Consider the following 15,258-nt stretch of genomic DNA (forward strand, 5'->3'; position numbering starts at 1 on the left):
TAGTTATTAAATTAAATACTTCCCCTAGCGAAGTAGCCGGCTTTTCTAAATAAAGTAAGATGTCATCGGCATATAGATTAATTTTATGTTCTGTTACCCCAGAGTGAATTCCTTGAATCCTTCTTTCCTGGCGTATGGCTAATGCAAGTGGCTCAATAAATATTGCAAATAATAAAGGGGATAGTGGGCATCCCTGTCTTGTGCCTCTCTGTAAAGTAAAGCTCTGAGATATAATCCCATTAGTAGTAACTGTAGCTTTTGGAGAATCATATAATACTGATACCCAGTGGATAAATGATTTCCCAAAGCCAAATTTATTTAAAACAGCAAAGAGGAAGGACCAGTTAACTTTGTCGAAAGCTTTTTCTGCATCCAATGATATAATAACTGCCTTTTTATCATGCCGCTGTGACATGCTAATAAGGTTAAAGAGTCTCCTAATATTATTAGTAGAGTGCCGATCTTTAATAAAGCCTGTTTGGTCGCTATGAATAATTGTCGAGATTACTGTTTCTAGTCTAGATGTGAAAGCCTTAGTGATCATTTTAATATCAGTATTAATTTGTGAAATCGGACGGTAACTTGATGGAAGGGTGGGGTCTTTTTCTGGCTTTAATAAAAGTTTAATTGCTGCTGTATTCATGTGTGGGCGTATGTAACCCTTAGTTTTAATTTCTGTTACTACTCTTAAGAATAGTGGAGCAAGCATTAACCAGAAGTGCTTAAAAAATATAGCCGGATAACCATCCGGGCCAGGTGCTTTGCCATTAGGCATACTATCTAGAGCACTGTACAACTCGTTTATAGTAAGTGGCGCATCTAACATGTCTTTATATTCAGTAGTTAACTGAGGTATGTTTAAGCTACTGAGGAATGCCTCAATATGCTCAGGGTTAGGCTTGTTAGTTTCTAAGTATAGGTTACGATAATAGTTATAAAAAATGGGATTAATTTCTTCTGGTGATTGTGTGCATTCACCAGTTGTCCCTTTAATCGCCGTTATAAGAGACTTTTCCCGATTGCGTTGAAGTTGGTTTGCAAGAAATTTACCTGATTTGTTATTATATTCAAAGTTGTTATATCTCAATTGTTGTATTATAAATTCTGTCTTTTTAGTTAGCATATCGTCTAACTGTATTTTTGTATTTTGTAAGTCAGTCCATATTTGGTTATTTGGGTTTATTGCGTACTCATCCGTCAGTTGTTTAATTTTATCTTCCAAGTCTTTTTCTGATTTTTGATCCTGTTTCTTTTTATAAGATGAATATGATATAATTTTACCTCTAATTACTGCTTTCCCAGTTTCCCAGAGAAGAGATGGCGATAGGTCTGGAGAGTCATTTATTTCCAAAAAGTCTGCCCATCCTTTTCTTATAATTTTGTCAAACTCTGCGTCGTTTAGCAGTGAGATGTTAAACCGCCATGTCGGTGGTGGTTTAAAGGTATAATCAACTTGTAGGGAAAGGGAGACTGGTGCATGGTCGCTAATAATAATAGGATGTATTTTTGTAACAGTTTTATCAGCAATAGAGTTATTTGTAAGAAAATAATCAATTCTTGAAAAAGACCGGTGCACAGCGGAAAAGAAGGTAAATTCCTTCTTATTTGGGTTTTTAAGTCTCCAGCTATCGACGAGGCCAAAGTCATCCATATATTCCCCTATTACTTTAGTAGATTGTAATCGTCTACATGTTGTATTATTAGAACGGTCAATTAATGGATTTAAGACTGTGTTAAAGTCTCCTCCAATAATAATAGTAGAGTTCGCTGCTAAATCAAACAGCTGAGAGAAAAATTCATGGAAAAAGGCCGGATCATCATTATTAGGGGCATATAAATTACCAAGTGTATATATTTTATTAAATATAGTCACCTGAATAATAATGTATCGGCCCTCTGGGTCTGTTATTGTATTATTTAAAGTAAAGAGTAAATTCTTATGTATGAGTATACAGACTCCTCTTTGTCTACTATTATAAGGGGCAGAATACGCTTGGCTAAAACTCTTATCAATAAGTAAATTTTCTTCAGATTTTTGTAGGTGGGTTTCTTGTAGGAGGCAAATATCTGCTTTTAATTTTAAGAGATGGTCTAAAGTTTTTATTCTTTTTGCTTCTGAGCGAGCGCCACAAACATTCCAGGAAACCAGAACTAATTTATGCATACAAACAATATAGACTCAGTCCTGTGTATATATCTGCATAGGCCATTTGTCAGTATTAGTATGTTATAGGATAGAATCAAAGTGGTTAGGTGGTTTATGTAATTTGTGTAAAATATGAGGTAACGAGTAAGTAAATATAACAGTGAAAAAACAGGTAGGGAGGTAAAAGAAAAGGAAGTTAACGGGGGATTAAACATAAAAATACACCAATAACTGGTAACCTAAGCGAGATTTTTGTTTAAATATACTTTAGATATAGTTATGTATTTAATAATATATTTATAATATCGCCTAAACATAATGAGTATTCATATTTAAGGTTTTATAACCACATATACAGTATATGTATACATCTAATGATCAAACAAAGTTTAGTTCCACCAATGCCATTTAGAACAGCCAGGGAGTGGAGTTGGGGTGCCGGAATAGTTGGCCATCGATGTATAGTTTATCGACGACCATCGCAGTCCGTTTACCCTCCTGCCTATTTTGTTTCATTATAGGAAACAGTACCTTTCGCCGCTCATTAATCTCTCTCGGGAATTGGTCGTTCATTCCAAATGAGGTCCCTTTAAGATCCCGTCCTTTACTTTTAACAAATTCTTTCTGTTTAAAATGCTCAAACTTGGCGATAATAGGACGGGGTCTGTTGCCCCTAGGGGCTCCAAGCCGATGTACCCGGTGAAAAGAGATGTTATTTACCGACTCCTGAGGAATTTTTAACGACGTCGTCATAAATTTTTTTATCTCAACCTCTGGATTGTCAGAGGTATTCTCGGATATTCCTGAGAATATTAAATTCTCCCGCATGCTACGGGATTGAATATCCAGAACAGTTTCTTTTAGCGTTTTATTTTCCTTTTTAACGGTTTCTAACTCGGCTGAAACGGTCACGAGTGTAGAGTGTAACTCGGCGTTGTCTCGTTGGAGCTCACTTACTTGTTGGCTGAAGAATTCCATACTTACTTTCAATTCTTTGACGTCCTCGCTGATTAGGGAGAGGACCTCTAATTTTTTATTTATGGACTCCAGCATACTGACCGAAACCTCCGTAGTGGCTAGGTTCTCCGTGTCCGTCGCTGAATCATTTTTCCTCTTTTTCGAAGGTTTTCTCGACAGTTTCTCGACGGAAGGATTCTCCATCGCGCAGCTGTAAAAATATGCGTCGATGAAGCGATCGAGGTCCTCCACGTTGGGTGGTATTCCAAATCTGTCGGATGAAAAAGAGAGGGGAAAAAAAAAGAAAGGCAAGATATATGATGGTTAAATTTGGATTAGTTTAGTATAATAGAGCTAATTCTATTTTAGCAGCAGGGCGCCGCCATGTTGAGGTTTCCCGGTCTCGCTGTAGGTCTCGCGATAGTCACAGCATCTCGCGCATGCGTCCCCCCATAAATAAATGAATAAATACATTTTCCATTACAAACTGCTCCTAATTCATTCACGATAATTTTATTATTGTGCATAATTACAAATGATGGCATTTACCGGTAAGTACAAATTTGAGTATACGTACCCACTTCTCCAGGGACCACCACATCACTGGTTGCACTTTGATTTACAAGTTTAATTAGTTATTAAGCTCATAACTCCATTTACCCATATCTGAAATCAATATTTACTTGAATAAATAAATTAGAATTTTATTAATCCGTTAAAGCCCCCCCCCAAAAAAAAAAAAACACAATTCTTTTTTTTTCTTTTAACTTGTCCATGAATAACAAATTAAAAGTAGTGAAACATGACCAAAGGGAATGCAAAGAAATAACTGGTTTTGTAAATCTTAATATGTACGGCGGGACAAAGCAAGTCACATCAACTTTGTGCCCAGGCTGTGCCATTAAGGGGGTGTGGCCTTGTGAGTTAAGTCAGCAGCATGACCTGTTATGACCTTGTAAACCGCGGTGCTCGTAAGTCAAGGTACTACTTTAAGTGACGATGATAAAGAATATTTGACTGACTATTTACTTGGCTGTTCCTCAGTGTATCTCTGCTGTGTATTCGCCAACTATGTGTTGCATGTCTGAAACTGAGTCTGTTTTCTCTCAGATTCTACAATTGTCCTCAAATGATCTCAACAACTTCATGGGGCGTCCAGAGGACGAGTTACTTTATATCCTTCGCAGTACTGTAAGTCCATTTATTGGTAATTCAACTGCTAATTTTGCTGCATGCCAAATTCATATTTGACGTACATAGGAATAAAAACTTATAAAACATGAAGCAAATAAATAAGTCTTGTTGCCTGGATTGACAATGGTTCTGTGGTCTGCACTGATGATGTGGGCAAGCTGACCACCATGCCGTCATGGTGATTTTTTCCAGCTGTTTATAGGCATGCAATTGTGTATCGATTGCCTCATTTCAGTGGTTTTGCCCTTTCATTAGCTTGTCTCAATAAACCCAATGGGCCATCTTGTCTGATTAGTAGTATTTATGCGCCTCTGGCCATTGGGCCCGACCAGCCACTTCACCTCTCGAGACTGGCTCATTTTGTGTGAATGTGAAAGGGGTTTGTAAGAAAACACTTTTAACCACTGTGGAAAACGTGCATAATACTCCACACAGAAAAGTCTGACCCGAGATTCAAACATATAACCTTTTAATTTTGTCACACTTAAAACATTTTTTTAAATGAAAAGATGAAAATAAGAAAAGGGATCAGAAGTTCAATAACTGTTTTACAGATATTTATTTACAACTGCATCATATATGCAATTGACTGTAGTTAGCAACTGTTTCACATCAAAGTAGTGAAAACCTGGATAAGCATCATTCATATTCACACACATTAAAAAAATATATATAAACAATGGATTTTCTTTACTGTATACAGTTTTGTGTATGTGACACGCAGCACAGCATGCCGTGGTAGTTCCACCAGGAACAGATTATCCATTACGATGGCATTGAGTAGGCATTTGGATGATGTAGATGCCTGTTTTGAATTGTAGACAATGGAGGAACCCTGGAGCAGCACCATATGCCTACTAGTTACAAAATCTCCATCTGCTGACTGTCTTGTTATTTTTCTTTTATGTTCATGTGTTTGTATTTTTTCTTTTTTTAAATTGTGACTGAGGCTGTGTCTGCTTCTTTACATCATCTCTGTACAGTTTATGTCCACCTATTCATCCCTCTAATTGCTTCTACGTTATACTGTGAGAAATATTATTCCTCCACGTTTTTTTATGCCTTTCCTGCTGTCTAGTTAATGTGACATTTTTATACTGATTCTGAAGGACAGCGTTTAGCTGGTTGCTCATTTTCTGCTTTGAGCACTATTTAAGGTAGTTGAACTGTCAAAATAAATTAACCATTTGGCTGGTCTTGGTACAGCTTTGAAGGTATATACACCATATGTCTAATGTTTGTAAAACATATGCTGCTCTGTACTGTTCTTTGGTTGTTTTAGACACCACAATGCATTGGATCTCCCATTTTGTGGGTCCAACAAATGTCCTGTGGCCTTATAAATTACATCACATTCTAATGTATCTTGAAACATTGTGACTCAACAGCCCACAGTATCTTAATACTGGATTGGAACAGGCTATCTTTGTGCCAACATTAACAGTTGATAAACTGTTGCTAAGGGATTATTTTTTGCTAAAATGCTGGTATTTACAATTAAAGTTAAGGCCTATCAACTGTCAGCTTTTTTTTCTTCTCAAGTTGGCTCTTGTTCTTTCACATTAAGACCAGCCATTCAAACAATTGTCCAGCAATTTTTTTCTTCCAAAATGTGTTAATTTATTTTACCCACATAAATATTTAGTCTACTTGCTTTTTTGTTTTTTACTCAAATTCTACTTTTTGTCTACTCACATTTTTGCTACTCACATAATACATAATGCCGCTGTCCTATGAAAAACACTTACGATATGTCCGTTTTTACGTTTATGGGATGAAACTGAATGCAGACATCCCAAAAATGTAAAATAAATACATAACATAAAAACAGGTCAGCGGCGATAATCACTGCATACACTAAAATTGGGATATAATAACCGGTAGTAACACTGATCTCTTCGTGCAAGTCAGTGGTGTACTACAGCGAATATTTACTGAAAAGGGTAAATTAAATTTTCCCTTGAGTGATTATAATTAGTACATATGGTATATTAAGAAATACAGCTGAATTTATGCCAAGGAGACAATTTTAAAATTCAAGACAATTGACAAACATCCAATCCAAATAAGCAATTTTAAAAGCATTCTGTTGACACTTGATGATCACAAACATGATCAAAATGTTAAATGTCCGATTCGAATCATTTTGAATTGGAAAAGGGCAGCCTTTCTTTGTGCCTGTGCAGCCTGCTTCTCATTAAATCCATACAGATGTGACCTATGGAGGTGCAACCTTCCAGTCTCTGGCTCTCCTCAGTGTCTGCACATTGGGGATGGGGGAAAAAAAAAATACAACTACTATATATTAACAAGAAGTATTTCTCCTCCATTAAGGTCTGCTGTTTTTTCCTTTGGTGTGTAACATTTCTGACACGGGGCCACATTCCTGGGGTTTCCTTACTTTGATACATTTTCTGCGTGGGGCCACCAGCTCTTTTGACAGGTGCTCTCTGTTGGGATGTGAAGCTTGAGCAGCTTATCCACACTCCTCTAGTGTGCACTAAGATGTATAAAACTCCCGAGGTCAGGGGCCTCTACTAATTAATTAAGAGAAGGGCTATGAACTTTATAGTATGATGATGGTTCTGAACTTTCGTAATGGTACTGAATTGTTTGTACGGTCGCCCAATCAACATAGAGACGCTCTGTGGGACTGTTAAGCTCTGATCAATTAGTGCAATATATACATAGGAGACGGACATTCCACCTCTTTTTAATACAATTTGCTATTGATTTCCTAAGATTGACAATATAATATAATTTTCATGTACAGTAATTATGTTCTTATGTTTTCTACAGTATACGTATGTAGTCTTGATATGTCCCAAAATCATACAATTCCTCCAGCGTTTGTTTTGAAAAGGTCATTTGTTCAGATCTACACACAATACCCCATGATGACAATGGCAAATAACTGTATTTATCCGTCTATTTATTCAGATTTAAAAACATTTGTTTAATAAAATGTATTCTACATAAAAACTAAATAATCCCATACATGGCAAGCATGTGCACCCTTCGCCATGAAGCTCAAAATTGAGCTTAGGTGCTCAGTTTCTGCTAATCATGTTTGAGACTATCACAGGTGTGAATGTCCAGTCCTCGAGGGAGTCCTGCATTTTTTGAGGCTTCCTTACTCCAACACACCTGATTCAATGTTCAGGATCTTTACCAGGGGAAATGGAACAGCGGACATTTTGGTTACTGTATGACCGGCTCTACCTCCTGAGCCACGCCCGCCATGATAAATTTGATAAATATCCGTTCCCATTTTTGTGTCCAGTCTTTTGCCAAAATTCCGCTGGTAAATTTCAATGTTTGTCGCCATGTTGGGGCGGATGTGATGTCACCAAGTTGACAGGCCGTCACCCATTAGTTACTATTGAGTGATACACCAGATCGCAATGTTATGGCTAGCGGGAAGGTGATACAAGTTAGCTGCTCTGATATAGTCACCTTCTTTGATGGAGTATAGTCCTGCTTCTTTCTATTATTGCGGATTGTTGTCTATAGTAGAATTTGGTTTTAAACTAATTGGCCACGTTGCCTGAGGGGGCAACTTGTGAAAGCTGAGGTCAGTGCCAGGTCATAGTCATATAGCTAGGCTGTAAAGTGAGTGTGCTTAAGCGGTTAGCCTGTGGTCATTTCTTGGCAGCCTACAAGTCAACGTTTATGGATGTCATCAGTGAACTCCGGTTATTATACACGTCACGTCATGTTGGTGCTGACTGTGCATTTTCAGCCTGACTCACTCAGTTTCATACTTCCTAAAAACAGGTATACAGTATATCAATCATTATTTTTAATATCTCATGTCATTGAGTGTGCATGTTTGAGAAAACAAATCGTTTCCTGGCAACAAAAGGCTGAGGTAAAGTGGATGGGTTGGCACACCTTGTTTGATTATTGCGTGGCTGTTGCAGGTGGCTTACTCTCATTTTACTGCATTTTTTCCACCTAAAACTTGTCAGGTCAGCGTGTTACCAAAAACTCTGCTTGTATGTATGTGTGTCTTTTACAATGATGTTTTTTCATATTTTGCAGGTATGATTTTTTGTTACATTGGTGAATTTATATGAAAACTACAGAACCAGTTTCAATGAAAGAAGTAATGTTAAGATTGTGTTGGGTATCCAGGAATATTTTATTTATCATAGTGGAAACCAATTGCATGCAATCTTTGGATTTGTTGGATTTAAGATTATCTGAGTTTTGACAAGGCTTTTCATTTATTGATTTTATAGATGTCAAATGTAAAGACGTGCTATGTGTTAGTACAAATAACATTTTCTGAGGGAAGCACCAACAAAACCAAATGTTGTCCAGGAGGATAACTCTTGTGCAGACTGTTTAATTCACGCAGAGTTCATTTAATTACAAAAATGTAATTTATTCATTTATAATGACATAAAAATACTATAATAACTCAAAAGTAGATTTTTTTAAATACTAGTTAAATCAGATGTGCCTATGCAAATTTGGAAGAAAATGGAAAAAAAGAGCAATTGTGGCATTTGCTGCTCAAGATGATGAGCTGAATAATGCTTTGCCCATGAAGTTACATTCTCAACTTAAATATTAATAGAATACTGTACTATAAATCCAATTTTGATTAAGGCCTGTGAATTATGTTTTTATTTGCAGCTTCATATAAATAGGGGTCTTTTTGTTAACATTGAGTGTATCAAACGTTTCAAAAACGTAAACAAAAAAGCTTGTGCATCTGCAATGACTGTAAAAGATGTATTATAATAAACAATTTTTCCAAAACTCCTATAGACTATAGGCATAGCCTCTTTTAGTGTAAAGTAGAAAGTGTCACGGGATTGAATATCTCTCTAATCTAAAGGCGTGGATGTGAATAGTTTGACTTTTGCTGACATAAGCAGTAGAAAATGAATGGTGCAAATTGCAATTCCTTAGTTTCTTTGTCAGTTTTTATTTTGCAAAGCAATATTTTGGCAGCACTATGATCTATTTGAGTGATTGATGATATTATTTTATTGGAATACATCACAATAAAAGACTAAATATCAAAAATATCATACAATCATTTCTGGATAAAAACATGGTTACCTCAAATGTACTCAATATTAATTGAATGTCTTTGCAAAGCAGTAAATGGAATTGTTTTGATAAGCTATACGATATAACGTTTGTGATAACGTATACGTTATATCACTATTCATTCGACCTTCACAATACCGTTAACATTTCTAGTGTGTATCAATTGTTCTACATTTTCAAGTGTGCTATGATTTTGAGTACCAACCACTGGCTCATGTTAACCATTCCTAGTTAAGAGTCGGGACCCCAAAATCAACATGAGGGTAAAGCCCCCATGCATGAAATAAGAATGTTGCTAACATCACTTTCACAAATTGCTTTTGCTCTTGCTTGCACACGCGTTCCAAGACAAACATACAAAACTTTTGTAAAACTCTTTTTTTTAATTGAAAGCGACACACCCAAAATAACAGCATTATGCTTATTGTCTTTTTTATTTTGACTTCAGAAGGACCTTATCAAGGGCTGGTTAGAAAATGTGAATGGGCCGAATGTTGCCAGTGGGTCATATCATGTCCAACTCTGGTATACTGTACAGTCACAGCTAAAGTGCAGTGACTGAAAAAATAAATGCACTAATGATGAAAAGGCAATCTTAAATTCTGGAGCTTTAGTCAGACACCACCGGAATTACTTATGCCCTTAATTTGAAAGAAACATTTGTTAAATATTACAATCAGGAAGAATGGTTTATATCAAAAAGCCACAAAATGCCTAGCTTGTGTTCTCTTAAAAACGTTCTGTACACTGTCAGACGTTTCCTTTTGGAGCCAATTCCCATCCATTTAGAAGCCACTCCTGACCTCCCTAGAAACTAACTGTTCCCATTGTGAAATAATTACAGACAAGGCCCTCAAATGACCAAGTATGACAGGAAGTGGATTGTTGACAGAAGCTAAAGCTTGGATAATGAAAAAAAAGGAGGGATTTGAGACTTATGAAGGAATAAATGAATTCATAGGAAAATAGTTATTTAGCTTGAATTATTTTATCCTGCTGGACTGAACATCCACTCTCATTGCTCAGGTTTTAAGTGCCTTTCAAGTCACTGTTGTAAACACACATTAACACTGGTAAATATGTGTTTGTTGAAAACCTGGCACTGAAATTAAGAAGTTCAAATATCTTGGGGTTCTTCTTCACAAATGAGGGAATAATTAGAGCGAGTGATTGACAGGCGATAGAAGTGGCCGAAATGAGCAGGTTTTCCAGGCTCTCCTTTGGAGATAGCATGAGAAGCTCAGTCATCCAGAAGCTGCGGCTTCTCCATATTGAGAGGAACCAGATGAGGTGGTTCGGCCATCTGGTTAGGATGCATTCGGCACATCTCATTGAGAAGGTCTTCTGGACACGTCCCTCCGGAGGTAGACCCTCGTGACGACCCAGCACATGCTGGAGAGACTACGGGCCCTGTTTTCCTTCCCAGTACAAATCTAGCGTAAAGTGCAGTCAAACTATACGCAGGGGCGGAGTCTTTCTTTTGGAATTTTAATAGACTTTGCGCTGGTGGAATTGTCCGTAATGTGGCAGTTGCCCCGTTGTGCACCATTGTGGGATGGAAATTAGCCAAGACCTGAACGTAGCAGCTTCCTTCATTTGCATTAAAATCAGGGGGGTGGAAGCGGATGGCGAGCTTGACTGCAGAAGCAGAAATGGACTCGCTGGACCGTGCATGACATTCTGGCGTGTGATGATAATGATTCTAATTTGTTCAATGAATTGATTTCTACAATGATTCAGAGGGCTCGTTCCACGCTATTATCAGATTTATGAATGAAATCCGATGACATTAACCAGAAATGTTCGCGAAGCGCAGAATCTGTCTATCTGCGCCTCAATGAAATACACCAAAATCACATTTCACCAACTGTGCTAACATTTAGACCTGCTTTTACCGAGTCTAAAATCTAGTCTATTTCTTTTCAAGAAATTTGGGGGTACAGCTCATGTCTTTACACTGAGCGCAGTCTACTTTTTGTAACCACATTGTCAGGTGTGTCAAGGGCGAGAAAGCTACGTGCAACGGAACGCCCAGTGAGGTGTTCGCTTAGCGTAGATTAGTGCTAGACGAGGGTGCATTCCGACTTTCAGATTTAGGTTACATCACCACCATAAAAGCATAAGAACTCTGTTGTTAAACCAAGGCCGCCTCATAGGAATAATGATTTGCTAAACATGTTCTAATTTTACGGCAGTATATACATTTTTGTACTTTTTATCCTTCGTTTTTGAGGTGCTCTTCAAGGCACATTGAACAAGTAAGCATGTGCGGTTATGTATAAAAATTTGATGCATATGTTTAAAAGGCTGTTTTTAAAGACTATTTTCTTTATTGTTCTTATCTACTATAAAAGTGGGTCATAACTTAATGACAATAGGAAAATGAAGGTCTGAAGGTGACAACAGATGAGAAGTACTGTTATAGGACACTAAAGTAGGGCAATTGTACATTTTTCCCTCATTACTTCTCAGTGTACCATCAAAATGATTCCATAGGTAATATTTTAATATAGCTTTTGATATGATGCAAGTGAACATCCACATTCTGCAACATCAACAACTTGCAATCCGTCACTTCACTGCAGGTTGCATCTGCCTTTAAAAACGTAAATGAGGACTTTTATTGCATGTGGCAGACAGCTCTGGAAGTCATTAAGTCGAGAGGTTAAGGAAGATGTTGCGCTGGGAAGTTGTAGAGAATTCAACAGAGAGCACTGATTTGTCTTGCTATCTGCCTTGCCAGTGCCAAAAATGTACAGATGAGCTTTTCACCCTGAAGAAACCTTCCTCTCCTCTGGCTCATTTATACAGTATTCCACTAGGACACATCTTTTAGCTCCTGAAGTGATACTTGTGACAGGTTGCCACTCACTACTTGACTTTAAAGGCAGGAGGGTACCCTTCTTCTTGGGCCGGCTTAGTACATTAAGAAATGCTTAAAGAATGCAAGTACTTGGAATCTGGGTGCTATGAATTTCATCCCCCCTCTTATCTGTCCTCTGAGATTTATCTTGCTTTTGCTTGAGAGCAAGCTGCTTGTAACCGAAACCCAGCGAGTGATGAAAACCTCACATTATCTCATCATTGGGATTTTTTTTTCTTTCAGTTGAAAAGGCCAGTCACATAGTCTATTTAGTCTAATTTTTGTTACACTAATAGCTAATATATCATTCTAGTGTGGCTACTTGATTTAAATGTTGAGTAATTATAACAAAATGTAAGCTGTTTTCATTCACACATTTTTTTTAATGAATCATAAATTGTTCCAGATGTGAAAGCATCATTGTTTGAGTTTCAGTTCCAGTGCTCCCAGACGTGCATAGGATAATATAAATATATTGTGGGTTTTTTTTGTGTAATTCGTTTGTTCTCTTTCAAATGTGTTTTTTGTTATTAAAACTTTAATTTAAAAAATCTATGTAAAAATAAGAAGTAATTTGCCATAATTGAAAGTTGTTAGTGCTTCTTAGAAATCTGTTAAAAATACTTACAACATTGTTAAATCCAAGGTTGTAAAGATTGATGAACCCTGTTCTTTTTTCTTCTTTTTCTTTTTTTATGCATACTGTGTCTAAATGGTATATGGTTGATGCCAGTGAAGAGGGGTGTGCACCTTGTGTGGGTGTGTTAACTGAGCACTGGATCAACCTCTTGCGCTGAGGTCTGCATGTTGTATGAATGAAACACAGCTGAAGTGCAAACAGATCTGCAGTGTCTCCTCTGCGGTCATGTTCTATCATCTTGGATGGTGCTTGTTCCTGGGATGCTTGCTGTTGGATGTAGACAGCCAGTATGCGCAGGGTCAAAGACGGCAAAAACAAAAGGTACAATTCGAACTGTATATAGTTAACTGCACTTTTTGGCTGCTCTTAAGTGAGAGGTTAGGAGGTAAACTGCTCTGAAGAGCTGTCTTTAACATGGAATGTTGCATTTGTAATTATGTGCAATTCTAGTGTTGGCCAACAAAATGCAATTGTTATGAAGAATTGTTAAAAAGGTTCTTTGCTTATTAGTTTTTGTATTTTACAGTTGTGATTTAAAAAAAATGTAAAATAGTCAATGCAACTTTTTATATATATATATATATATATATATATATATATATATATATATATATATATATATATATATAATCATACACATGGCAACATAACATCTAAAAACATTAACAAACAGAACAACTGAAGACATTTAAAGAGAACAAAAATAGCTTATTGAGCTTTCTGAAATTACTAAAAACAAAAACAATGAAATTGATTTGAAAAATTCTTAAAAGGCCTTAATCAAAGGAATCGGGGTCGGGGGAGCATAGTTTTTAACTAACTAACTATTTGAACGAATTTAGATTTGGAGCTCACTTCACTTCCGATGGCAACTCATTCAATTTGCGTGCAGCACAACCGCTAAATGCTGCTTCACCATGTTGGCTTTGATATCTGTGCTCCACTAATTGACATTACATTTATTCCAAAATGAAATATCTAATCAAACTCAAAATCTGTGGTAATATTGGACTACAATGTTATGAGACTGTAGCTCAAAAGTGAATCAGATTAGAATTTCTTTTATTAGTATTTTCTTTTAGAAACTCCTGGGGGCGGGGGGTAATAGCATAGTTTTTAATCTGTACATGAACTAAATTATGCTAGGGGCTGACTTCGCGTCCAATGGCAATTCTTTCCATTTGTGTGTAGCACAACAGCTAAATGCTTCTTCACCATGTTTGCTTTGAAATCTGGGCTCCACTAATTAACATTGCATGTATCCGAAATATGACAGAATCTGTTGGGAATATTAGCTGTGTTGGACTATTGTGCAACTGTAGCTATACAAGAGAGGAAAATTAAATGTTAATATTTTTTTTTAGAAACTCCTCCAGTACCACTACCAACCAGTGTAATGCTTTGCAATCAAATGCCTCAGCAAACATTGACTATTGAACACTGTTTAGTAAAAAAGTGTGAATTGAAGGTGAACATCATCCTCGCATAGGCAGAACTGATGCTGCTGCTCATGTATTCCATTACAAGTCATTTTTCAAGTGTAACTACTAACTACCTAATAAACTGTTAGTGCACATGGATAAAAATCATTTCTCCTGCATGTAAGCACAGGCCTTCTCCTTACATAAGCGATTTAGGAAAAGTGCTATACAAATCTTCATCAGAGATTCACACCTGAATTTGTATGATATTCGTAGATATACAATGCCGTGCAAACTTTTTACGCCACCATGAATGTTTACTGCTTTAATAGCCTTTTTCTTGGCAGTCATTTGGACAGTAAAACAGTTTCAGGCACACACCTTTGCAAAGGGTTGGAACATGGGCCAAAAAAGAACACAGGCACATTTCGCAAATTAAAGAATATGATTTCACTATGATATCACGCCGTGCACGAAAATAGAGCAATTAGTATCGAAATGGTTAATATGAAAAAGTGTGTTCAGATGCCTTTTACGAAGTATTGCATACCATTAATGAAGAGTGTAATGGTATTGTTGAAATGTAGACACAGCTACTATTGTGACATCAGCTGTATTCCAGCCTCTTAATCTATACGGAGGCTCCAGCCAGTTGCTACTGTTTGGAGCTAAGCTTGTATAGGCCAGTGGCTTGAGGTGGAAGCCCGCTAAATTTATGCATACAAATATTTCAACGTCTTTTGAGGTCCCCCACCTCTCAGGCATGCATGCTTCACAATCTTATATTCCCAGACCACCACTGAGGATTTGGGTTCGCACTTTGATCCCAACTAACAGTGGGATTTGGAACATGGGTGGTCCTGCAGAGTAAAATAAGGGGGGAGGGAAACATGACAGCATTAATGCCAGGCTCAACCGAGTCACAACAGCAAATCACACGCAAACTTTTGCGCATGGATGTAGTTACGTT

General features: G+C 37.1%; 1 protein-coding gene across 2 annotated transcripts in view; it reads left to right on the forward strand.

Annotated features, from left to right (window-relative positions):
* The window catches only part of LOC144034327 (uncharacterized), a 99,773-nt gene that overhangs the window by 31,942 nt on the left and 52,573 nt on the right, over nucleotides 1-15,258 (forward strand). The window contains exon 6 of one of the 2 annotated variants that reach the window (XM_077543082.1): nucleotides 4,214-4,294. In XM_077543082.1, coding sequence (XP_077399208.1) covers nucleotides 4,214-4,294 — 81 coding nt within the window. Of the gene's footprint in view, nucleotides 1-4,213; nucleotides 4,295-13,057; nucleotides 13,189-15,258 lie in introns of those variants that run through there. The other variant, XM_077543083.1, reaches the window with a different exon arrangement.

The sequence above is a fragment of the Vanacampus margaritifer genome, chromosome 14 (assembly GCF_051991255.1).
Source record: "Vanacampus margaritifer isolate UIUO_Vmar chromosome 14, RoL_Vmar_1.0, whole genome shotgun sequence".
In the NCBI taxonomy this organism is placed as follows: Eukaryota; Metazoa; Chordata; class Actinopteri; order Syngnathiformes; family Syngnathidae; genus Vanacampus; species Vanacampus margaritifer.